Genomic DNA, 27,663 nt, shown 5'->3' on the forward strand with positions numbered 1-27,663 from the left:
GATATCTCTTCCTTATCCTTCTTTTAAAAAAGAAATCCTCTTTTAGGAACATATGCATGAACTCCCACAAAAATTAAATGACTGCACAGCTAGTCCACATTTCCCTTTAGGGTTTCATCTGAGACACAGCTAGGGTGGGGTGGCCATGTTTCCTACTTCGCAGAGAACAGTCACCTATCTGGAGAGCTGCTGGGGGGGCTGTCCTTCATTTGAAAGCATCCTCTATTTGAAGGGCTGTCCAGTCTAAGTCTGGGAAAAAGATGAAGACCAATAAGAGAGCACAGGTGACTTGAAGTTCATAGAATCATAGAACAGTAGAGTGGGAAGCACCAGAGGGTCTAACCACCTGCTCAGTGCAGGACTCCAAGTTAAACCATCCCTCTCAGATGGCTGTCCAGTTGCATCTTGAAAGCCCCTAGTGTGGGAGGGCTTACTATATCTCTAGGCAACTGGTTCCACCATTCTATTACTCTGACAGTTAAGATTTCCCCCCTGATATCTAGCCTGAATCTGGTTTATTGCAACTTGAATCATTGTTCCATGTCCTCTTACACTCTGGGATGAGTGAGATCCTGGCATTCCTCTTTGTGACAGCCTCTCAGGTACTTGTGGAGTGCTATCATATTGCCCTACAATCTTCTCTTCTCAAGGCTAAACATGCCCTATTCTTTAAATCTCTCCTCACAGGGCTTTGTTCACAGTCCCTGGATCATCCTTGTTGCCTTCCTCTGAACCCTTTTCAGCTTGTCTGCATCTTTCTTAAACTATAGTGCCCAGAACTGGACACAGGACTCCAGATGAGCCCTGAGTAAAGGGAAACTAGTACTTCACAGGATTTGGAAGTGAGGCTTCTATTCATGGACCCTAAAATAGCATTTGCCCTTTTTGCAGCCGCTTCACAGTACCCAGACCGCAGATCTACAGGTGCTCTGGTAACAATCTTCCTTAATTTGGTAAGAATTACTGTGCTTTTATTTTAAAACATATGACAGAAACCATTGATGTTGATTTCTGGAAGAATACAGGTTGGTGGAACATTTACATTAATTTCAGGTATTTCTTTGGGAAGTGTTAGATCTCCCTTGTGTAAGTAGTGGGTTTTGCTTACACAAGAGAATTGGTGGGACCCATCTCACAGGAAAGGAAATTAGTGTGTGCATAAATGTCCTGTTGGGTCCTAAATGGGTCCTATTTCTAAATGTGTAATTCTACTTGTAAATTGGCATGTTATTGTATTCTTTTTGGCTATGCACTTTTGATGGGGAACCTCCTTAGCCAAAGCTCCAGGCACTGCACAGAAGACAGTTCGGATGAGAGATGCTTGGAGTTGCAGGCCAGCACACCTGGAAGGTACCCGGATGGGGAAGGCTACTCCAGAATGCAGTTCCTAGCTGCCTCACAGGTTACCATAGGTCAAGCCAAAGCCATCCATCTTGACTCACCTGTATGGAAATCTTTGCAGCTACCTTTCTCAAGGGCAGTGGTCATTTGGTGGTTTCCTAGCTTTTGTGCCATTCTTGTTTCATTCCATAATGCTGAAGTGCTTCTCCTAAGGCATTGTTATTAGCAGAAAGATCTTTCAGTTAAACTATGCTCATATTAGGGGTCCCACCCACTTTATCTTCAACCCTGCTTGCCATGGAATGTGGTCCTAAGAGCTTCTCCAAAGCAGAATCCAGTCCTTGAGCTGAAAGAGGTTCTATAGCACAGAGTGAGGTAAAAAAAGGTGCTTCTAGGTGTAACAACCAAGGAGAAAAAGTCAACGTGCCCAGATTCCTTTAAATTATTCATGAAAATGTAGGATAAATCCATCACAATGCACAGCTTCACACACTATTCTTTGACAACCACATTTCTTAGTAGTAATAGGCAATATTTTTAGCAAACTTCAGCACTCTCCAGCCCAGTAAAACAAACAACTGTGTTTAGGCTCTTTCATAATATATAAGGAGACAGCAGCTGATGGTTCTGTACATCTGGCAATAGGCTTTCAAGTTGCCCTTTGATTGGAACAATTGCCTTCAGGTATTTATTCACTGCCAGACCGTGTACTCTTTGCATAGACATCGGCTGCTATTTTGAAAGGGTCTGAAGTGTTAATGGGAAAAGAGATACAGAATAAGCAAAATGCAGAACTGGATGGCTAAAGAGTTCCAAAGCACTGTTTGAGGAAATGCCTTGTCCATTCTTGTGCTTGCCCTGACATCCATTCAGCGACTGCCTCTTTGCTATGAGCTAAGGAAACAAACATAGTAGCAAGGAGGGGGAGGCATGGAGCCAATGTTGTAGGCATATTGCTTCAAGAAAGAGGCCACATGGACCATACCTCCAACACCTTCTCTAACCTGGTCATCTGGACCTTTTGGACTACCGGTCCCATCATCCCTGACTGGCCATGCCAGCTAAGGCTGCTCAGAGTTCTAGTTCATAACTCCTGGAGGGCACTAGGTTGGAAAGGTCAAGGTAGCCTACGACACCATTCTTGTTGCATGGTATAGTCCCCTTGAGACCAGCGATGGGGCACTTTCTGCACTACTTTGAAGTAAAGCCATGAGCAAGACATTAGCAAGTCAACCTGGTCCAAGACAAGAATAACTGCCTGCCCCTCCTCCTGCCCTGAATGCAATCTGTGTAGGATACATTGCAGCTTGCCCTACATCCTTCAAATATTTCTGAAAAGAAGCCTAAAAATAAATACACATTATCTTTCCAACCTTAACTGGTCTTGCAGTAGTTTTCAGTTCATTGGTAGTAGCCATAGTTAGCTGAATTAATTAAAAAAGCAAAAAGGGAACTGCTTCATATTTCCCCCACTGATTAGAGAATCTGGGTCTAATTGTCCTTGTGTTAGGACAGGGGAAGCAACCCAGATGAAGTTATCTCCAATATGTTACTCTAAATTAAACATTATGAAAAGGCGGTAGAGTGGCTAGAAAGTTTTACTGGGAACCTGAGAGATCCAGGTTCTAATCCCCCACTTAGCCATTAAGCTCACTGAGTGACTTTGGGTCAGTCATGGACTCTCAGCTTAAGCTACCTCACAGGGTTGTTGTGAGGAAAAAACGGAGACCTATGTAAGCCACCTTGGGTTCTTTGCAAGCAGAACAGGGATGGAATATAAATCCAACATAATAATTATAATAATACTCCTCTATGTGAGAAAGTAAAACTGCTCTAAACGAAAAGGTTTAGAGTAAAACCTTTACGTTTCTCCTATATTTTCCATCCTTGCAAAAAGTTCATTTGAAAATGTCAGGGGATTTTGACAAGAGTTGCTGGGAACAGTTTTTAAGTTGTTAAGCTGCTCAGATATAATCAACAAAATAGACAGGACACCAAGTAAAAGAGATACAGACACAGAAACGTAAATGCCAACTCTGTCTCCTTATCTACTTTGATGCTGCTTTTACAAGAACATTTAATAGCACCCACAACTTCAGAGGTTCATTCACATGCTCATCTTCCAATATAATAGTTGCCACCATCTGCCAGCAATTTTTTCTGCATTCTATGCAGGCCAGTTTCTATACCAAAGAAGATCTGAACACAAAGCCAAAATCGGAAAAGGTGATGCTTAAAATTCAGTGTGGGAAGACTTCAACTCCCAGGACAGTCTATCAGTAACCTTAAAGGGCCCTTTCTTGAACAAGAGACTGACCACAAAGACAGGCTGCATTTGAGAAACATCTGGTTCTGAACTCAGCAAGAGATTCAACTCTATCGCCTGTGGCTAGAATAGGGATAGGTGGGTGGTGTGTGTGTGTGTGTGTTTGTGTGTTTCTTTTAATCCACACTATATGTGTTAATCAGCTCAGCAGTGCAAGGAGGGCTGTGTCATCACCCAACCACTGTTTTGTAAATAGCCACTGTTATGAAGGTAATTATCACTGGGTGCATTTGCACATCACACTAACATACTCAGGAAATAAATGGATGCTGATATTGGGGGGGGGGGGGCGGTGTTGGCCAGGAGAGCTCATGGGACTCACCATGGGTGGGGGGCCCCTCCCTCTCAGATTTCCAAGGGGACACTGGTGGAGCACGGAGTTGTTCCCTCTTCCTGCCACAACCATGAAGCAATTTCAGCTTGCAGCAGCTTTTTCCCCATTTGAAAAATTGAGGAAGGGAGACATAATGGTTACCATGTTGGGCCAGGTCTCCACAAATATCTGGGCTCTACTCCCCACTTGGCCATGAAGATCACTGGGTGACTTTGCACCAGGCACTGCCATTCACCCTAACCTACCTCACAGGGCTGTTGTGAGGATAAAAATGCAGAGGGGAATTATGTAATCTGCCTTGGGTGCCTTGCAGGAAAAAAAAGTTGTGATATAAATTTAATAAACAAACAAACAGCCATTCAGATGATATGCTAAGTCACTGCAGCTTATCATGTCATGCCAACTTAGCCAACTGACTGTACTTTCTGCATTTCATTTTCTTTTGACTACAGAATTTAAAAACCTTTGTGCCATGTGTAACTCCACACAACACTTCATGCTAGCACTGTGTCCATTTTTTCCCTATCTATTTCCATCCATTCATTTGCACACTTGGCTTCATGTGTGGGGCATTTTTGGTTTGGTTCCATGGTTAAAGATCCTTTTTGACAAGAAACAGGAGAAAAACAACAGGAAGAACTTTTCATGCAGCTTTCAGCAGGCAGTTGTACAGGAAAGCCCCAGTGCTAGAAAGTCATGGGCACATCTTTTAGGGGGGTTTCCAGCCATCTGGGAAGCTATTTTACTGGTCTTGGCTGCAAGGGCAGCACCTCCTTACAGTGAGGTAAGCCCTGCAGCCCTGTAGCAAAATTTCTCTGAAATTGCAAAAGAGAAAGAAAAATTACCTCTTTCATAGGGAAAGAAGAGGTCTCAAGAGGGAGGGCACAGTACTGCTTCATGCATCTGATGAAGTGATTGGATTCCATTTTTCCAGTGTGTCTGTTCTGCTTTTCAGATGAGCTTTACTGCATTCAGAAACATGACAGTGATGTCCAAGAGCAGAATTATATGCTATCAGAGAGAGAGGGGGCAGAATCCAACAGTGTCTAGATGCTGGTGCTATTTTCACCATACTAGCAGAAAGCATCACTTTCACAGTATCAACAGTGCTCACAGCCCAACCCTGCCGGAGCCTTCTTGGGGACGCTGCAAAGAGTCTTCACATCTTGGTATGACATTGTGTGATTCCTCACACCCTGCCACTGCTGGATAATGAGGTCTAACAGGGTCAGGTAAGAGCACTCTGTAATGGCATCAAGACATACTGATTTTTCTAACAACACGTTGGCGGCCAGGAGGAAACTTGATACATGGATGCCATTTTTAACTCTGCTCCATATTCTTTGCAATATTTTAATTCTCACCTCTTTGGATCATCTGGGAAAGGATATTTGCTGAAATCTGGGCCAGAAAGCCTTCTTTCTGCTCCTCCATTTTTTAAGAGGTTGAGAAATCCAAGGGATGCATGCTCCACAACCCATACAACATTTTAATCTTACGTTTTTACCCCTGGCTTTTAAAACCCATTATATCCAATGTTGTACCCTAAGTAACAAACACCTATGATAGAACAGTAGACAAGATACATGCCTTCTAAAAATTGACATCACAGAATGATGACTTATTGAAATTCTAAAGCCCTATAGCTTAATGGTAAGGGGAATAAAGCACACAGCTCACTTCCCAACCTCAGAGCACCAAAGGGAGCTGTGCCAAGTGGTAATTTGTTTCAATTGTCTGTTGTCTTCACACATGGGCCCGATCTCTCTCCTTGTGCCTTACAGCATCTCCCACTTTCACAGGCTGAACGATATTTCTTTACTTGTATTCAGGTGTGTCGTCAGCATTAGCTACCTTCAGTAATTGCTCATTTTGAGGACCTAAGATCAAAACTGCATTTTTCTATGGCAGAACCCCTCTCTTTTCACAAGTATATGCACCAAATAAGGGAGGTCTGTCTGTTGACGAGAGCTTTAAATGGAGAGGTTGCAAACCACCATTACAATCAACCATTTGAAAAGTTTTAAAGACCAAAGAGGTCTTAAAGAAAGGAAAATGAAGCCCACAATTTCTTTCACAACCCCAGCCTCAACCCGGGAGCAGCCCACTTATTCTAAAGCTGCTGGCATGATTGAACTGGACCATAGACCTTTGGATTTCCAGTAGCTAGTAGCAAGTCACTGACACTTTCCAGCTAACACGTGCTCGTGACCTTTCAAAATGCTTCATGTTTTATTGAAAGAATAGCAGAAGGTTCCTGTCAAGAGCCAATATGGGTTTCAAAAGCCCCAACACAGAGCTGTTCCACAGTGATTTGGATACTTTTATGAAGGTTCAGAAGCAAAGACTAAGTGTAGCCTTACAATCCTATGGATGAATGGAAATTCAATTTTCCAAGATAAACATCAAAGGCTGGGTTTCTGTTAACTTTCAGGCACCTAGGTCTGGATAGTTGTGTGTTATCTTGGCTGGACAGTAACTTTGTTATGTGTTTAGATCACAGGACACCACGTATTAAGAAGTTCTTGCTCTTCTGTCTTTACAGCTGGACAGGTCTGCACACATACACAACTGTACCTTTCAGAAACTGTGTGTGCATGGCAGTGCAACAGCTTGCACAGAGATTGCACAGAGGGATTGCAGAATCCGCCCTTGTAATCTTGATGCTTTGAGATTTCAATATAACCAAGTGCAAGCTAGGGGCATTCTGTAGCATTTTGGAGCTGTAAGGTTCAGTGCCTGATTTTCACACTGGAGCCCATCCCCATGTTGGTGGTCACAGCCTTGCATGCATGATCCTTGGCCATAGTGTAGTGGATGAGAGTACCGTTCCCTTATGTTAAAGCACCAGATCCTTCCTCCTGATATCTGATTGCATGGTGAACATTCAGAGGTTTCTCTTATGTCTGGAGAGGATGGTTAGTTGTGCTGGTTTTGCAACACAATGTTCCTCGCACTTGGAAAACCATTACCGTGTTTGACTCACATCAGACTGGTGCCCTCCAGAAATACTGTACTGCAGTTCCCAGTATACATCCAGAGGGGGTTAGAGCAGGAAAAGCTGGACTACAGCATTAGCACATGCTGGGTGAATAATGCACCAGTCAGCAGACAGGGTGCATCCCCCGCCTAATGTGCAACCTGATGCATGGTTATTTATTTTATCGATGTTAAATGTTTATTTTATCCTAATTTCTATGTTATGTGCTGCTGCCAATATGTTTTAAATGCTAGATTTTGATATAATTCAATGTTAATGGCTTTTGCATTATTTTTGGGTTTTATCTATTTATCTATACATTTATTTGATTTATATCCTGCCTTTTTCCTACAAAGGGCTCAAGGCAGCTTACATCTCCTCCTCCATCTTATCCCCACAACAACAACCCTGTGAGGTAGGTTGGGCTGAGAGTCTGTGACTGGCCCAAAGTCACCCAGTTGGCTCCATGGCTGAACGGGGACTAGAACCCAGGTCGTCTGAATCCCAGTCCCATGCTCTTAACTACTACACCACACTGGCTCTCATTTATGTATTATTTTATTTTGTTTATTCTGGGTTTATTGAATTTTCATAGTTTATGTTGATTTTATTGCTATTAGTCCTTTAGTTGTGTATTATCATGTTGTCTTTGTACTGTTTTATGGATTTCACTATGATGTAAGCTGCCCAGAGAACCTATGGCTAGTGGGGCGGCATAAAAATCAAACAGATAAATGGTTAGACAGAAGAAAGGTCTCCAACTCCCAGCATGCCCCAGCACAGCACAGGCTTATACCCTTAATTATATTAATAATCCAGAAAAAAGATCATTTTCCTCTTCAAAGATTAACATGTACATTAATTAAATTCCTTGCAGTTTCTGATCTTTCAAAGAAAAGCATAATTTTTCAAGTTAGAAAGGTCAGTGAAAAGTGACAAATAGTCATTGTGAAGGGAAAAAATTAAGTTCATCAAGCCAATCCCTTCCCACGCACAAACATGCAGACATTCCCTACTTGACCTTGGTGGAAGTACAAAAGGATAGACATGTTTAGAACTTGTATCAAACTTTCTTTTGAGAGGAAATGGAGAAAAACCGCATCCTAACGCCTATGCACTTAAAAATTCAAAGCTACTTTAAAATAAGAATTATGCAAAGCTGCTAAAGTGTTCAGTTTATACCCTGAGAGAACCACTTTCCTTAGCAGGATTAAAGCCTTCATGTTATAGACCAGAATTCATCATGGAGGACAAGAAATGATTGAAAAGCACAAATGGAAGTTTTATACAGTGTCTTAGAAAAGAAAATGTCACTTAACAAGTTGACCTGAGAAAGTAGTTGCTACCCCAAGGAAAAGTCAAACCAAGTTGCTCCTTGACCCAGAGCTGTCCTGGAGTTCCAGGTGGCTGCTGTGGCGAGAAGCACTTGCCCTCAGCTTTGCTTGATCATCAACTGCGCCCTTACCTGGATGAGCAGAACCTAGCAACAGTGACCCATGCTCTGGTAACTTCCTGATTGGACTATCGTAATGCACTCTACGAGGCGCTGCCTTGAAGACAGTCCAGATACTTCAGTTGGTTCAGAACAGAGCAGCCAGGATGTTAACAGGGACTGGCAGGTAACATGATAACATATAGTACCAGTCTTCTACTGGTTACACTGGTTACCAACTGAAGTCCAGGCCCAATTTAAGGTGCTGGTGATGACCTATAAAGCCCTAAATGGCTTAGGGCCTGGATATCTGAAGGAGCTTCTCCTTCCCTATGCACCTGCCCACCCATTAAGATCTGGGGCGGAGGTCCTTCTTCAGGAGCCCTCCTTGAAGGAGATTAGGAGGGTGGATACCCAGAGAAGGGCCTTCTCTGTGGTGGTGCCCCAGTTATGGAATACTCTACCCAGAGAGCTTCACCTGGTGCCGACACTTGATTCTTTTCCATTCCAGGCCAAGATCTTTTCATTTTCCCAGTATTTTAAGGTTAAGATTGCAAGTTTAAGTGGGATTTTATTGTACGGAATGGAAGCAGTGCTTCACTTTGTTTTATTGTAAGTATACAAAAGTTTTAAATAAATAAATTTTGACAGATGAAGGAGAACAATAACACTATTATTTATTGTTATATTATTATTATTATATTACATTTATACCCCACCTTTCTCCCTCTTCCAAGGAAGCCAAATTGGCTTACATCCTCCTCCACCACCGTGCCATTTCATCCTCACAACAACAACCCTGTGAAGCAGGTTAGGCTGAGAATTTGTGACTGGCGCAAGAGCTTTGTGGCCAAGCTGGGATTAGAATGCAGATCTCTCCACATTGCAAATAAGAGAATTTGCCCAAACAAGATCAAACTTGTTTTAGTAGTGGAGGTTGAAGCCAAGAAGACTCTGTGCATGTATTTGCTTTCACTCATAGGTCTTGAAGGAAACCTGTATGGGAAAATCTCCAGTGCTGTGGATTTATATGGGTAATATTCAAGCTTTTCTCTAACTTTACAGATCCTGTTTTGAATAGGGCTGGGTGAGAATTTTGTTTCAGTTCAGTTCTGGTAAGAATCAGCCAACTGCACAAAGTTCTCTATATCTGAGACAGAACGAACATAACTGTTTTACAAAATCAATTGAGATATCAAATGAAACGGGCAGATTTGTCCAGCCATATGAACCTCTGTGCATTCAATGATGTTAATGCTGAACAAGGGCTGCCCCTTTTTTGATAAAAGGCTCCTCATCTTATGAGTTACATGGCAGGAAGGAATATCATTGTCTTTTTCCTACTGGGAATGGTGGTACTGCATGAATTTGACCCGTGCAGACGGGTGCAAATTTCATTTCAATTTGGTTTGGATCAGAATTTACTCAAATCCACAAACTAAGACAAGGAAGAACTTGAGATTTTAAAGAATTCCAATAGGAGAGCAAGCAAAACTGTCAGATTCACCCATACTTTATTTTGGACTTTTAAACAATATAGTTCAGAGCAAAAACTAGGCCTTATTGAAAATCTCCTCTTTTCTGCCATGTGTAATTCAGAAGTAGTCTGGCCTAGTTAGCCATATTCTCTCAAGCTCTTTATTTCTGAATGAGCACATCCATTTATATAACATCCGTTTAAGAAAATGCATACACTATCATGCACTTGCCTATTAAGTCTTACTAATTACTGTTTCTGCAAAAGTAGCCTCTGATAGCAAAGGTTCACACCCTGTCTGTTTGCAGAATTACATGTTCTGAAAGTCCTTCTTCAGCAGAGAGACTAGTGCTGCTTTGGGAGAAGATGCTTTATTCATAAGGGAAACTGTGGCTTTAAAGCTGCAAATTTTAGGTAAGAGATGCAGTTCAGCTGTTTCTTAGGAAACACACTGGCAATTAGGATCAAGTACCTCCCCAACACCCCTGCAATGCCAATCATTATGCTAACCACTACTATTGAATTAGTTGAAAATAGGTATTAAAATGAGAAAACCAAAAAGGAGCTATCCTAAAAATAGTTCAGCCAGTCTTCCAGTTTACCTGGTACAGAATGGACCCAGTGGCCAAGTGCCAACAATAAACATGCAGTCTGGTGGATACAGGCAAGAGCGGCTCCTTATTCCTAAGGTTGCAACAGCCAAAAAATACATGTGCACCTGATGCATGATATTACGGAACTCACTGCCACAAGTGATGACAATGGCTGTTAGCCTAAATGGCTTTCAGAGAGTGTTACAAAAAATCCTTTACTTTGAGCCATTATATACCATTTTTCACTGACTCCCAAGGCAGTTTTTTTACATATTAAGACAATGAAATATTCCTCCCAACAAAAAATCAAAGAACACAGAAGAAGACCAACAAAGTAAGTTTTCAAAGCCTCGTAAGTCTGATGAATCAAGATCCAAACCGCACTAGACGTACTAATGAAAGGTACTTCTACCAAGAGTCTCAGACATGCCACAAGATCCTGTCTGAGAAACCCACCTGCCTCACTTCATATAATAGGGAGGACCAGACAAGGGCCTCAGTGGAGAAGATAAGAACATACACACAAGCTTAAAGGTGTAAGAAGAGCCATGCTGCATCAGATTAAGGGTCCACCTAACCCAGCATTCTGCTCAGGGAACAGCCTGTGGGAAACCCACGTTTAGCCACAAGCACAACAACATCCTTCTGCTCATTTCCCCCAGCAATTAGTGTTCATAGACATATTGCCTCCAATACTGGTAGCAGCATATAACCATCAGACTAGTGGTCGCTGATAGGCTTTTCCTCCGCAAATTTGTCCCAGCAAACACAATTGCCTACTGTAACACATTGGCCATACTGCCCCGGTATCCTTTAAAAGATGTTTTACATTACATTTTGTTGCAGTTCAGAGCTGAGATGCACAAATCACACTCACTGCCAACATCAATATTTACTTTTCAAAGTCTTTCTAAAACTCTAAAACTCAAATTCTTTTGACATGTGGTGCTGGTGTTTTAAATATATAGAAAGACCCACACATCCTATAAGGCTGGCCACTTAAGCCTGCTTTTTCAAATTTACCAAATTCAAATATACCGGTCTCTTTGCTTGATTGAAAAGGTAATTAAAAATGTTCTTGACCTGATTTTCATGATGAAGCTTTGCAGGCAACTGATGATTTTCAATTTACTTCTCACTCCTATTAGAGGGTAGTAAGACAGAAATCTCACAAACACCTTAAACAGCACAAGGATGTAGAGGAGAAAAATCCAGCTGCATCATTAAAAAAAATGAACCAAAGCAAAGTTTACAGAGCGTTCTCAGGACCAAATGTTTGTGCAGGGAGGAAGGGTAACAACAGCCCTTATTCCAACCCAATTTAAACCAGGAGTATCACACAGATGGAGGGTGCATTTTTAAGGACTCCCATGACTGGTTTTACAAAAGAAAATTAAGTTTGGGAGCACCAATATAATATACAGTTCAGTCACCACTGGCCTGTCTTTCCTTGCTGAGCCACTAGAATGCCTGACTGGCGCTGTAGCCACAGCTCCTGCCGCATAGGAAGGCATTCTCTGTTTCGAGAAGCCCAGCCTTTTCACTCCCAAGGGTATCATGGCATGGCAGGGACCACACATATGCATGCGTGTGCGCACTGCTCATGCTCAACTCAGCAGCAACACATCTTGATCTCGCAGCAACAGTATATGTTCCATGTCACATCATTAAGATGCTGAAGGCCCATTCCAGCCTCCCCAACCAGCTCTTCAAAACCAGAGCCTAATACTCCAGGAACAGACTCTGACATAGAGGTCCACTCCCAGCACATATCAGAATCCTGCAGGAACCTGCACGCACGATGTCCTAGAATGCTCTAAAACCATCCTTCTATAAGAGGTACCATAGAGCCCTTTCCTAGAGCGACTTTCCTCTCCTCACTGGTCACAGATGCTGGGGCCACCAGACAGGGCTTGGGAGCGGGGAACCTGCAGCCTACATCGCAATCCCTCTATAAGTACCTCAAAGGCTGTCACAAAGAGGAAGATCAAGATCTCTTGTTGCTGATACCGGACTGTAGGACACGGAATAATCAGTTCAAGCTGTGACAATCGAGGCACAATCTAGTTATCAGGAAAAGCTGTCAGAGCAATATGACAGTGGAACCAGCTGCCTAGAGAGGTAGTGGGCTTTCCCACACTTGAGATATTCAAAAAGGAACTGGACAGCCATCTGAGTGGGATGATTTAAGTTGGTGTCCTGCAACAGCAGGAAGTTGGACCCGATGGCCTACTTGGCCCCTTCAAACTCTACTATTCTATGGTTCCATGTTTTGCACCCCAACTCCATTTAAAGGGCTGTATAGTCCAAGTCTGTACACAAAGAGGGCAAGCAGCAGGATGAGCAACCGAGTGGGCATGAAGGTCTCCTGATCACGGTCTTCCCCACTTTTGCATTTCTATTTAAATTATAGATACCTGTTCTAAACTTGCCCGTGTATACAAATATTATGCAAACCTGCCTCCTCTCTTGTCATCCTCTTAGGTGACCCATTGGTTGGCAATGGGTAAATGTTTGCCCTGCTTGCTGGGTGCTCTTTTGAGAAGCAAAATTGTAGGCACTAGTTTAACATCCCAGACACAAGCACAGCCTGTCTACAGTTTCTGGAGATTTTGTCTTCATCTTAACTTGCAACAGGAAAAGGAAGATAATCTTCACCTGTCAAGAAACCACATTTGGCCTCAGGGCATCGCTTTACCTAACCTTTCTGTACTGACTAACCAGCACCCTGCCCTTCCTTTCTGAGTCCTCCTGGCAGTTCACTGCCTCACCTGAAATGAAGCACATGCTTGTGAATCTTAGTACCATTCACATATGATGTCTCATTTGTTTCTCAGGCAGGTGCGGGGTGCCACATAAAATCTGAGTTTATAACATGCGACCACAAGCAGAACAACTCATCATTTTTGCATGGATGGTGTCCCAGCCATCTCAACGCTGATTTATTTTTCCTCCTCAGCTATTCTAAGGATGAAGGACGGTGCATTTAACAGCTTCCTTCAGCAACAGTACCAAGAACTAACCCAAGTGGGCAAGGTTTAACCATTTATTTCTAGAGGGATATTTATTTTCCACAACTATTTCTTTTAAATAATAAGTTCTAACTTGATTTTACTGGCTGGCTTAGACAGCTCTACAGTATTGTCTCTCTCAGCAGGAGACAAATGTCCAACATGCTTGCAATCCTTCCTTCCACTTGTTTCTCAAGTCCTCATTGTGCCAAAGAGAATTATGGGATATAAGCAATGAAGGGAGCACACAGAAAGAGCACAGAGGACTTGCCTTATTGGACCATTGGTCCATCTAGCCCAAAATGGGTGACACTGATTGGCTGAAGTTCTTCGGGGTTTCAGGAAGTTCTGCCAGCTGAATCACACCAGGCAGCAGCCCCCTCCCAATAAATGAAACATAACTACCCCCTTGTTTTCAAAGCCAGCTAGGCTACCGTAAGTTTGAACGGCAAGATCTTGCACCACTTCCCCAAGGGGGGGGGGGGGGCAAGCAAACTCCAGGAGGTTGCACGAGGTGGCAGATCTGCCATTAACTGTAAATTGTCAAGTATTTTGTTTGAATGCACATAACATTTCTAAACAAAAGCAGAAATTAAAAGGAGCTTCTCAGTGCATAATAAAGGGGGGTAGAGAGGAGGTGGGTAGAGAGCTGGATGTTTTTCATGCCACATACTCGTGCCTAAAAACATGATCCTGTGTTTGGTGAGAAAAAGATCCTACAAATCACTGGAAGTTGCAGGACTTTTCTTGCCCAATAATGCATAGGATTGGAACATGAAATGTATTCTGGCACCTAGCTTCCAAATAGCTTCCAAAACAAGTGTTGCTGTGAAGCCTGATTCCCATGGATGCATATCCCAGATTGATCCATGTGAAATCACCAACAAATGGGTTTATTAGGGTTCTGGTATGCACCACGGTAGGGTTAGGGTTGGAAAAACAAGGTGTCCAGGTAAGATTTTAATGGCTGAAATGCGTTTGGAAGGGGCAGAAACGATGAGCTGTGCAGAAATAGGGACTCAAAAAAGGCTTCCTCAAAATCACCCTCTTTCAATGGAACTTTAGCCCTAGATTAGGGTTAGGGCTGTGAAACAGGGTAGGGTTAGGGTTAGGGAAAAAATGTGTCCTGGTACGATTTTAGTGGTTAGAATGTGTATGGAAGGGGCAAAAATGATGAACTGGGCAAAAAAAGCTCCTCAAGGGAGGCTTTTTCAAAATAACCCTTTTTTCAATGGAACTTCAGCCCTGGATTAGGGTTAGGAGTGTGCACAAGGGTAGTGTTAGGGTTGGGAAAAGAAGGTGTCCTGGAAAGCTTTTGGTGCTTGGAATGTGTTTGGACAGGGCAGAAACGATGAGCTGTGCAGAAATAGGGACTCTAGAAAGGCTTCTTCAAAATCACCCTCTCTCAATGGATCTTTATGCCTAGATTAGGGTTAGGGGTGTGCACCAGGGTAGCATTAGGGTTAGGAAAACGTGGTGTCCTGGCAAGGTTTTAGTGGTTGTAATGTGCCTGAAAGGGGCAGAAATGATGAGCTGTGCAGAAATAGGGACTCAAGAAAGGCTTTTTCTAAATTACCCTCTTTCAATGGAACTTTAGCCCTTTATTAGGGTTAGGGGTGTGCACTAGGGTATGGTTTGGGTTAGGAAAACATGGTGTCCATGGTAAGATTTTAGCGGTTGAAGTGTGTTTGGAAGGGGCAGAAATGATGAGCTGTGAAGAAATAGGGACTCAAGAAAGGCTCTTTCAAAATCACCCTCTTCCAATGTAACTTTAGGCCCAGATTAGGGTTAGGGGTGTGCACCAGGGTAGGGTTAGGGTTGGGAAAACAAGGTGTCCTGGTAAGATTTTAATGGTTCGAATGTGTTTTGAAGGGGCAGAAATGATGATCTGTGCAAAGAAAGCTCCTCAAGGGAGGCTTTTTCAAAATATTCCTCTTTTCATCAATGTGCTGTGCATAGCTGCTTTGAGAAATAGCTACTTCTAAAATGGGGCGATTAGCTCAAATAGTCATCCTTTGGACTTTTTTTTCACAGATTTTGTTCTCAAAACACCCAGATGCACATTTGTTGAAGAAGAGAAAAATAACTTGCTTAGAATACCTCTTTTACAAAGACCATTTACAAAAGCTGAACAGGGCTGCCATGGTCAAGACATTTGGGAGACCTTTCTTTCACAGGGTTGCCATACATTGGAGAGGACACCAACATGGGCCAGTATAGTGACTCTAGTAAGCCTACCTAAAAGGCAGAGAAAGACAGTTACTGTGGAAATTAGCATTTAACAAATAAAATTGGAAGTGAGTAGAAGGTGACATGTGCAAAGGATCTCAGGTGCTGCTGATCACGGTGAGCAGCAGCAGCAGGAAGAAATCAATCGGTTTGGGAGGAAAAGGAAAGAAAGAAAGCAAGAACATCTGTAGTTACTTGGCTTCAGAGGAAGGGGAACCCAAAGGCTTCTGCTTCCAAAGTGAGAAAAGTGCCATGAGGACAGACAGCCCTTGCATTTCTTCAGTTTCAGCTCCCAGTTCACAAACGGGACATTCGCCTCAAGCCAGTCCTAGAGATGAAACCTCTTCTCAAAGCTGAGCTGCACCAATATCAGGGATGCCCAAGTGAAAAAAAATCAGCATCAACTGTCCAACCCCAAGGTAGGTAAGGTTGTGCAATGAAGGGTCCGAAGAGGTCAGGACAGGTCCAAGCAAAGTGTGTAATAGCTTGGTTCTGAGGAATGAACAGAGAGCTGGTGGGGGTAGGTCCTTGCTCTTGAATAAATTTATACCTAGGTGGCTCTACAAAGCTATAGCGACAGGACTCTCAAAACCAAAAGTATCCTCAAAAATGCTCAGGTGGTGTTTGGCCTTGCTGTCCTATCTGGGAGTTGAGGCCACTTCAGGTCTGGGCCATTTTTTTCACCAAGGCTTTAGACTGCCCAGTCCCAAAGTCTCTCCTTCAGAGGGTTGATGGCTTGACAATTGGGCAGGCATTTCCATGGTTCTGGAGTTATGGGGATCTGATCAAGGAGGAAGTACATGTACTGTATGAGTCTGAAGCTCTGCATGATGCCTGGTAGCTTTTCAGGCTTTCATTTTGGAAGCAAAATAGATAAGGGACTCTCAGTGTCAGGGTGATGGTGACTGAATGCGTCATGTGCCATGCACATACCTGAAAGCCAGTAGATCCGACATTTGCCAGTGTGGTGTAGTGGTTAAGAGCATGGGGCTGGGACTCAGACGACGTGGGTTCTAGTCCCCGCTCAGCCATGGAGCCAACTGGGTGACTTTGGGCCAGTCACAGACTCCTAGCCCAACCTACCTCACAGGGTTGTTGCTGTGGGGATAAGATGGAGGAGGAGAATGATGTAAGCTGCCTTGAGCCCTTTGAGAAAAAAGGCAGGATATAAATCGATAAATAAATATATAAATAAATTTGTTTGTAATATTCTATTCCAATATAGCTTCAAAGCAAGTGGTGATCTAATAACTATAAATGTAACGAACAAAGGAAAAGAACTATTTGCTGAGTAACAACGTATGAAGCTTATATCAAGTCAAACCATGGTACCTTTTAGCCCAATAAGGACTCCTCTTGACCACCAGAGATACTCCCAGGTGTCAGACAAAAGTCTTTCCCAGCCCTACCTGGAGAAGAATTACACCTGGGACCTGTGCCTGCTGCACATGGGCCTCACGACCCAGCTAAAAGCACTTTTCCCAAAAGAGTCAGATCATGATTGTATTTAGCTAAAGCCATTTCAGGGAAGTCATGATTTCAAACCATATCTTTTTTCATTGCCTTGAAAAGCACATTACTCACAAATGGAGATTCAGACTGCATTCCTCCTAAGATTTGGTGGTGATCAAGAGACATTGTTGTTACTGTTTTGCCAACTCGGTCAAGCAGAATATAAATTGAGAAGTCCTGCAAGGTTACATAATAAAGCGTTCTGACCTAGGCTAGGCTGCACCATTCATGATAGCTTTTATATCTTTAGCAGCATTGCTGTGGAATGCACAAGACAACACAAGCGGCTTTTGGCACCAGGGCAAACAGAGCTTTCAGTCTCTGCCCTCTCTAAAAAATCAATAGCAGAATTCCCTGTGGACTTCAGTAAGAGCACAGCAAACATTCTGTGCCACTCCAAAAAAGCCCCTCTGGTGCTCTGAGATCATACATCGCACTGGGTGGAAAAGCAGGCTAGATTTTGACTGTTTGGCTGCTGACTTGCTCCATTATATCACATCCAATTGTGCAGGCTTTTGCCTATGAGAAATTATAATATATTAAAACCTATATTGGACTCTATCATTGCAGGTTAATATTTGGCCACACCACCCATTACTAATGCCCTGAAATAGTTGTTTCATCTTTTCCTTCACGCTCTCAAATACAACCTGGTGCTTTCCAGATGTTCGAGACCCACCAGCCCCAGCCAGCATGGCCAACAGTCTAGGAGCTACAGGCTAAAACATCTGGAGGGCAGAAGACTGGAGAAAGCTGTGCAACTAATGAGTCCCTCAGACAATGATGCACAGAAACAGACATAAATTATCCAGGTTAGTCAAAATTTAGTTTTCAATTCAGTCCTCAGCTGCATACAAACTGTGCTGCTAAATCTTACATCACAGAAAATACTCTGATTTATGGGGAGTGGGGAGCAACTGTGCAAGGCATCGTCTCTGTAGCCACTTCTTCAGCCTAGCCTCACATCACAATTTAACCAGTGGGCCTCACCTTTGCTTTACCTGAAGTGTAAATACTAGCCAGGATGCCCCCAGCACTGCCCTGGGGCTGAACTAGGCAGTGGAAGATTGCCAGGACAAGCTGCCTTTCAGGGTGCTTGTCAGGCATTATGAAGCTGCCACTTCTTTCTCTACTGCATTTCCATCCTACCCCTTTTTCATCAGGAACTCAAGGTGGGTAGACATGGTTCTCAGGGGCCTCCCCTCCAAGCACTGACCAGATCTGCTTTGCTTCAACATGGTGACTGCCTCATGTGCCTTCAGATGAAACGCTGGAACCACCGAAGCCTTTCAGCAATACGTCAGAACAAAGAAGGGCCCCATGGGGACACGGCTTCCGAAGCATGAACCACTTTGCTGGCCTTTTAAAAAGTGAGTTGCTATATAAATGTTCGCCGCCACCACCACCACCAACGCCACTGTAATTGCTAATTCAAAATACGCCTGCAGTCAATTATTTTGCTGGTTGTTTCAGATCAATGAATGTATCTCAGCTTTCCTTATCCCTGTATCTCCTAGTCACGTGCAGCTCTATCCATATTTTCCATTCTCCCTCACTACACCTCCTTTTCCTCCTCCTTTCAGAGCACGGCTGCTTTTCTGTCGATTGCCTTTGCAGGCCCCTCCTGCATCACTGCTGTGTTCCTGCTCATCTAGCACTCCCTCCTTAGGAACATCTGTCTTCCCGTCTCTAAATCTGAGCACCTCATCAAAAACACTGCTGCGCTGCTGGCTAAGCCAGGTTAGTTTCTGGTTACTTTGGCTGCTCCCACTTGTCAGAAGAGCCAACAGGCCACAAGGTGCTCATTCTCAGCAAGCTGAAATACCCAACGATTCCAGCTTAGCCTTTGTGCAAACTCAGCCAAGGGGCAACTCTTCACCTACCCCAGCACTCTATGGGATGTATAGCAATTTGGACCCTTCAAGGCTACAGTTCCTTTTGGCCCCAGCCAGTAGAGCCAATGCTCAGGGATTATGGGAGTTGGAGTCCAAAACACCTGGAGGGTTACCAACCCTTGCTTTATGCTGTTAGAATGCTTCAAGCTCTCTCAGTTTGCCCCTGTATGGTGCCAATAAGAAGTTGTGAGTTCAAGACTCGGGTTAGCCATATGCAGCAGACAGAAAGGCAATCATCATCCAAATGTTATTTTTTACTAGGAGATAGCAGGAGATGCTCTAGAATAAAAGATGTCACAATGCATAATATTGAAAGCTCTGAGATACTGGGCAAAAAGAAGGGACAAAGAGCACCAAGAATGCTTCCAGCACAAAAACAGGAACAGTAAAATTGGTAGTGACCACAAAACAGAATGGACAAACACAGAATATATGTGACAATGTGCAAAACAGCACCCAGGATTAAGCTGTGTCAAGGTCATGAGAATGCGGTGCTAAACTGTGGAAGAAAATCTTGCACATACTGGAACAGGAATCATCCTCAGAAGAATGGATGTGCACAATTATAGATGTTACAAAAGCGGAGTATTTGTTTCAACGCTATAGAGCCTTTTATATGCGCTATTTTAATGTACAAGTGAATGCTGATATGAATGCGATTTTTCAAAAATGCCTATTTCCTTTAAATGCATTTATTTTGAAAAACAGTTGTAACAGGTTGTATGGAGCAGACATCACTGCTGAAATGTTTTTTCTCTCCTTCCTGCACCCTGCTGCACCCATTACCTATTCTGCTTTGGAGCATTAGGGGACGCTGCGGAGCGGATCTGGTGGGAGCGTGGGGGCTGCAGTGGGATGGAAGGAGAGGGAAAGGAAATCCACTCACCCAACATCTTCTCTAAGTATTAGCTAGGGCCTGAGGCACTCAACTTTGCTCATATATAATGATTTTATGTGTGTTCTCATGCACAACTTAAGCATATGTGATGCAACTATCAAAGTCTAGTATACTTCCTAACCTACATCCTAAAACAGGATTGCTAACTTCTATGCTAACAGCACAATCTTGTGCTGGTTGACTCAGAACAAGTCCAGTTATATTCAGTGAAGCTCCCTCCCAGGTAAGTTTGCCCAGGATTGAATGTGAAAGGAACTTCTTCATGTGCAATGTGATCTCAAATGCCATTGAGTTCAATAGAGTTTGCTTTCTAATTATGTGCATTTCGAAGCAGCACACACACAACACCCATCCACCTGTTTTCCTCTGTGAAATGGTGGCGGGTGTTACAGAACAGAAAGTATTTCACTTCCCATCAACTGCAACAGTTTTCTTCACATGCCTCGCTGTCACATTGACATTTGCTCATTGTGCCTAATGATAATGGCATGTAATCCCAACCCTATTATTTTAATTTAAGGTACAGCTATGTGTCAGCTTAATGTCAACTGCTGATTAAAAAGACTGGGCTGAGGTACATTAAATAAATTGTTTTTCCATCCCAGCAAATCAAAGCTCTTCTTGCATTGTTCCTTTCGTTGGCATAGTCCCTGCCGACTCAAGCCTGCAGAAGAGGAGCAACATAACTTTTGCTGGAATTATCTATACTGAATGAATGAGAATGGAAGTCAATACAGTTTTGCATCTGCATTAGCCAATGCACAAATAAAGTGGACAAAACAATCAATGTGTCATTTCTCTCCTAATTCACTTTGCAGCAGTTTATTTATACCGGCCTTGTGAATTTCACAGACTGTGTGTTGTGTAAAAAAAAATCCGTCTTTTATCTGTCTGAATCTCCCACCATTCAGCTTCATCAGATGATCCTGCTTCCTACTATTATGAATGAAAGGAAAATGTCTCCTTCTCCATTTTCTCCACACCATCAACAAGTTTCCATGCCTTGTTGTCACCAAGCAATTGTTGCTCTGGCCTTGTTGTCACCAAGCAATTGTTGCTTTGGTCTAGCTCCAGTTTAACATGATGGGTGCCCTGATAGCAGCTTGGCAATTCATAACAAACAACAACAGTTTATGCATGAGTTACTCTAGTGTAATCTAAAGACATCAATCCTTTAAGCAAGAACTTAGATTATCTTCATCTTTCCTGGTGTTCTGCCAGCGCTTGAAGAGTTTACTCTTTCACCAAGTTCTTAACTCTGTCGCTGCTTAAGTTCTTACATATTATTTACTGGTTAGTTTTCTATTTTTAATGCAGTTTGTAATTATTTCCATGTTACTTATTTTATTTATATGGATTATTATTTTAATTCTGTTTGCTGAATTTTGTAATTCAGCTGCTTTGAGCACCTCCATATAGAAAGGAAGCTCAGAGTAAAATATTACTAAAGGGACCACTGATAACTACACAACTCTGTTCATCCCCATTTACCTTTGCCTGGCCTCCACCTAAAGCCATGCAAATAGCCTTTCACACATGCTTTTCCTCTGCATCTTTGGCCTGTCCTGGAAATCAGCTTCACAATTTGGGGTCATGCAGGGTGCTGGGTGAAGGGGAATCTATTCCTGTACTGAACTTGGGAGCACACAAAATGTGTTCCACCACCAGTGTCCATTCAACTATGGGCAGACACCATTGGATACAACCTTCTCTTCACTCTCCTGCTTTACCTTTGAATTAGACCTTGAAGTTCCTCCTGGCATTGCTAGCATGAAGAAATCCAATTCAACCAAACTAGACTGAGGCAATGGCAAGCTACCATTGAAATAATAGGTTTATATGCCCTTAAAGCCAAGTTATTTATTTATGGGCTAACAAACTAATCCAATGCTTGTTTATTGGAAGAAAAAAATCCCATGGAGTTCAATGGGGCTTACGTCTAAGCAAGCTTATTTCGGATTGAATCCTGCATGACTAGCTCTTCTACCTGAAGAACATAATTGCCATGTTGACTGTAAATACTCCAGGCTAAATGTACTTTTCAGGAAATACACAAAGTGTATTGGGAGTGGAAAAACAAGGTTTGAAACTGGAGTTCAGAAGGTAACAAAACCACAAAACCATCCAGCAGCAGAAGCCTGAAGCATTTGCACACAATCTTCCAGAGTAGTTCCAACCATAGAACTAAAGAGGCCACAATGGTAGCAAAAGTAACGTCCTCAGAAAAAAAGCATGACATCCATTCAAGAGTTATTTACACAGTCATCATTTCTTTACAGTTTCCAAGTGAACTGCAAGAGTCTGCCATGGGCAAAAAAATCACAGGTTCTCACCTTGGACACAAGGGTTGTCCCGTAAGATCAGACCAAAGGCCTAGCTAGTCCAGCATTCAGTTCCTGCTGTGGCCAGAAGCCTGTGAGAAGCCTACAAGGAGGCCATTGAGTGTAAAAGCACCATCCTACTCATATTCTTCAGCAATGCATGCATTATCCTAAGCAAATGTGGCATCTGGAATGGAGACACTAGCAACTTAATTCAGCAGCCTTAAAACATGAGAAGACAGCAGCGACTGGCCTACTTTTATGGAGAAGCACCATCTAAGTCAGATTGCATCATGCCTTAGATCACAGGCCAAGAGGCCTCCTCTAAGCTTCCATTCACATCATATGTAAATGTCTTCTGTAAGTAGCCAGTTTCTACCAGTTCCCAAGGTCTTAAGGAGAGAACAGCCAGCCAATCATGTTTATCAACACCAAGCCAAGAAGCTGCCTTGCAGAACCAAGTCACCTCCCTCTAGCTCCACAGCTAGCCCAAGGAAATTTGCTGTCTCAGATGAAAGGTCAAATGGCACCCCTTCTTCCATTCCATATTCAGAAGTCAACTAGTCAGGCCTTCAAATCTTTCTTCTGTATTGGGTACAGGACAGAACCTGCCACCACACTTGAAGGTAGCAAGCTAGCTTGGGGGATACCAGAAGGGCTATTTTCCAAGAGAGGGAAACACCTGAGGGGTTTGAGAAGAATGGTTGGGGAGGCTGCCATGGCTGTCCCCCAGTATCTGCCACCTAAGGCAGTTTATATTATTAATTAATTAATTAATTGCTTTGCTATCCCATCCCCTACAGAATGTCTTGGGAAGGCTTACAATAAATAAGTAGAATAAAACAAACCCCACAGCATCCAACCATTAATATACTAAAACCCCAGTTAAAATCAATTAAACATTAAAATAATGGGAAAATAAAAAGGGTTTTGCCTGATGCTGAAAAGAATATAACGTTGGCACCAGGCGAACCTCTCTGGGGAGCGTATTCCATAGTTGGGGTGCCAGCACACCGATGACCCTCCTCCAAGTACTCTCCCCCCTAATCTTCAAGGAGGGCTCCTGGAGCAGGGCCTCCTCCTCAGAGCTCAAGAGGTGGGAGGGCACAAAGGGAAGAAGGCGTTCCTTCAGTTCCCTCACACTGCCGAACGGTGCAGCAGGCCTTGTTTTGTAGTAGTCTGGCGAGAGCTGGCAGCAGCTCCTTTGTGTATGCAGACAGGAATATTTCCCAGTCCCACCTGGAGATCCCAGCGATAGAGCCTGGGCTTGCCTGTACGCAGAGCATGTACTGTACCACAGAGCTATGTCCTCTCCTCCTTGCATGAAGAAAAAGCACATTTTCATTTTTCAGTGTCAACTTGGAAGTAAGCCCTGACAGGTCCTGTGAGTCTTAGCTCAAGGGAAGGTGGCTTGGGATTGCATCATCAAAGGTCCTCTGGATAGCAAGCAAAGCTTGGCATAGCTCCAACAGATGCATTTACACATATGCCTAGTGGGCCTTTAGAAAAGACCAGCACACGTTGACCACAGGTGGGATATCTACGATATAAAAAATTCTGAAGAGCAATTATTTAAAACACAGCAAATAATTGTCTTTCATTGTCCAGTCCTTTTACACTTTAATCATAAGGGCATAAGAAGCTAAATTTGAGTCAGCTTCCTGTCCATCTAACCCAATACTGTCAACACTGACTGGTAGCAGCTCTCCAGAATTTCAGGCCAGTTTCTTTCCTAGTCCTACCTGAAGATGCAGGGGATCCAGCCTGGGACTTTGGCATGAAAAGCATGCGGTCTGCCACTGAGCATAGACTCCATAGCCGTAGACTCCATAGCCAATTCTTAGCAGAGATATTATAAAGCAACCCTGAAACAGAAGCATCTGAATCCCAAGTGCATTTGCGCAAGCATTAACTTGTGTTCCACTACAAATGGCAGAATGGCAAACACAAAGCTTGGGATACTCCTTCCTCTAAAACAGCCCTTGGTAGCAAGTGGTCCAGAGGTGTCACAATCCATGTTCACATGCACATTATTAAAGTCAAAGATTCTGCAGAAGCAGGGCCTGCACGGCTGCTTGTGTATTCATAATTGTAAACATGGCTTCATTAGTAATCTAGCTACATTTGAGCATTATATGTGGAACAACATGCTTTAAGCATATTGCTTCCCCCTTTTTAAAGTTAGTCATTTTGCAGAGTCCTCTCGGAAAAGCCATCATAGCAATTTCATACAATCATGTGTATGCGCATGTTTTAACCAGTTTCAGCATGAATAAACGATTTATGGAGTCACCAGAAACTCCTCCTTGAGATCGGTATATCCAGATCCTGTGATCATGCTAGCTTTAGATGCTAAAGTCTGCTTTCTGTTCAAAGGCACACTTTTAATGGACTTTTCTACTTGTCCAGTGAAAGGCATGTGAATTGATGTATTTATTCATGACCATGATGCAAAGAAAGAAACAAGGACTGACTGTAAGCAACGACTTTTCACAACAACTTAGAAAATTTCCCTAACTCTGCTAACTCTGTCCAAGTATGTACCAAGCACATTTATTTTCCTAATACATTTCTTGACATAATTTATAAAGGGGAGTGAGCATGTAAGATTACCTTTCAAAGGAATTTCTGAAATCACAGCATTCAGCCTTCTAAATCTGCTACATTAGAAAGGAGTCAACTTTGGTCTGTCTGCTTGTTTTTGTTTTGGTTACCAAAATCCCCATGGTCTATTGACATGTTTAACATGCAAAGGAAGATTGCATATTCAAGATCCTTGGTTCTTATTATATAACACCATCAATGTGAGCAGTGCATTATAAAGGTAATATGAGACGTCTCCGCCCCAAGGAGCACACATTCTGTAATTTGACAAAGGGGAAACTGAAGCAACAGGGATGGGAAGATGAAAGAAGAGGTAAAATGAAAAACAGAGTATGCATGCTTTCTGGTTGGTTGCGTTTAAACCTGTAATAAGGGCACTTGAATGCACAACAAACATGGGTTATGCACTGCTGGACCAGTTTCAGGTCACTGTTTTAGAAATGCCTTGTTTGACCCACCAGACAGTGGACAGTAGTTCCCTTCACATGATGTAACTTCTATTCATTACATTATTTTGGAGAAATTTCATCCCATACTTGGATAACCTATACATTGAATGAGGGACTGAACTTCTTTAAAAATGGCAACATCAAACCAAACCAAACACACCAACACTCAAATATGTGGTCTTTTCCCCCTTTCTAGGAGTCCCAAGGAAAAATAACAAATAGTAATTGATCTTATTTTACTTTAATCAAGTCACCCCAAACAAAACCTTTGGCCTCCACAGTCACCGAGCCTAGTGCAATCCCCGCCCCCTCACTCTTATTTCCCTGCATGCACCACCAGCGGCTATGTTATCCTTAAAAGTCTGTGCATATAAAATGCCACACACTTTCTCCCCCCCCCTTTTTTTTTGGCTTTCCAAAGTCGCAGATCAAAGCAGCAAGTGAAAAGGAAACCGCGCTCAAATACACAGACGGAATTAAGACTGCGGGGAGGGGGCAGAGGGAAAGGAAGGAGCCGGAGTTTAAAGTCCCCAAATCGAATCCATCTGGAAGCCAAATCCGGAGAGGGGGGGACGCGCTTTTCGGGTACAGGCGCGCGCACAAGTGTGCACACACACGCGCGCGCGCGCAGACAGACACAGAGGAGGGGGAAACAATGAGTGAGTGTGTGTGTCTATTTACCTTGGAGATTTTGGACTCTGATGTCGCTAATCTGTCCGATCAGCTCCTCCCGCTGAAACCAGTCCCATTCGCTCCCAGCCATGAAGGGGCAAGCCGAGGTGGCGATGGCAACACCGCAGTGGCAAAAGAGGGGAACCCCTCGAGGCACCCCCTCGCGAAACACACTCCGTCGGAAAAGGGAGCCAAATGAGTAGGAAGAGAAGGAGGAGAAAGCGAGCGAGCGAGCGAGCAAAGGGAAGGGGAGGAAGGGAAGGCGAGGGGGGGGGGGGCAGGAACTGCTTGCCCAGAGAAGGAGGAGGAGGCGGAGAAGAGTTGGACCGAGAGGAACCGGCGGCGGGGGCGCTGCGAGGTCCTGCGCGCACAGGCTTGGTCTAAGGGGGGTGGCCAGAAAGCCCCCAGAAGACCTCACGTGCCCTCGCGAGCGGCAGCGCGGAGGGGGGAGAGGAGCGCGCAAGTTATTGGGGGCTGAGGGAACGGGGAGGGGAGGGGACGGGAGGGGAAGAAAGCCACACTTTGGGCTGGCAAGAGGCTCCCCCCGTCCCGCCCCGCTCCGACCTGTGCGATCAAGTTTTTAAAAGGCGGAGGTCAAGCGCGAGGTTTCCAAGTTGCATCTTGTGATGTTTCTCACTGAGGTGGCGCAGCCGCCCGTTTGGGTAGGCGGGGAATCGAGCAACGCCCGCGCACGGAGCGCGAGCGAGCACCTGGCGGATGCGTCGTCCCAAGTAAGACTCCGGACGCTCATCCCGGACCCCCGTTCTCACGCCCCCCCTGCCTGGGCCAGCCCCGGCCTCGCCTCCTCTCCGCCTTCTCCGCGCCCCCACATGCCGCGCTCTCGCGCGCTCCCTCTCCCTGCAGCTGGATAAAAATTAATCTGATTAATCATTTTGCAATGGCCAGTGGCGGCGGGCGGGAGGGGGGGGGAGCTTCCGAACTCTGGGAAAGCCAAGCAGATACTCTGATGAGAAGGACCCTTGCTGTGCCAGTAGCAGTACGCAGAGCTGGCACATATGATCTGGGAAAGGAGATAATGCGTGTGCATGTATATGTAGCTCTGCATTCCAGTGTGGGGACTTCAAATGGTGTAACCAACGCAGAGAGGAGTCAACAGAGAAGGAAGGAGGAGGAATGCTGGAGGAGGAGCGGAAGCTTTCAGCACCGTCCCACCTGGAGGATCTGGGGACATCCAGGGAATCTGCAGAAACCAACAAACTAAGCCTAATCAAGAGGGGCGATGGACAATAGGGTCTGGCAAACTGGTTCATTCCGAGGAGGATTCTTCTGGTCTAACTTCCTGCTTTTAACAAGCGGTAGTGGAGGGGAACAGTCCTTTTCTCTCTCCATGAACTGGCCCTCTGTCTGGTTGTTCTCCATCTCTTGATTTTATGCCTTTTTAATTTAGCAACTCGATAGGATTGATTTATTTAATGGCCTGCTTTTCTGCCAAAAACTGGTGCTCAAAGTGGCTACAATCATAAAAAAGGCTACAATCTGGATACAAGTCTAACGTAAAAAGATCCATAAAAACACGACTAAAACACAATAAAAGAGATAGACAGCTCCTAGCCAATCAAAGAAAATGT

At 43.8% G+C, this 27,663-nt stretch overlaps 1 protein-coding gene across 1 annotated transcript in view; it reads right to left on the bottom strand.

The window, feature by feature from the left end:
• CLMN (calmin) overlaps positions 1-26,165 on the bottom strand; it is a 91,604-nt gene extending 65,439 nt beyond the window's left edge. The window contains exon 1 of the mRNA XM_044435847.1: positions 26,084-26,165. Within this exon, the coding sequence (XP_044291782.1) occupies positions 26,084-26,165 (82 nt within the window). The remainder of the gene's footprint in view (positions 1-26,083) is intronic.
• Between the last annotated feature and the right edge of the window lie 1,498 nt (positions 26,166-27,663).

The sequence above is a fragment of the Varanus komodoensis genome, unplaced genomic scaffold (genome assembly GCF_004798865.1).
Source record: "Varanus komodoensis strain SLA01 unplaced genomic scaffold, ASM479886v1 scaffold3, whole genome shotgun sequence".
NCBI classification, from domain to species: Eukaryota; Metazoa; Chordata; class Lepidosauria; order Squamata; family Varanidae; genus Varanus; species Varanus komodoensis.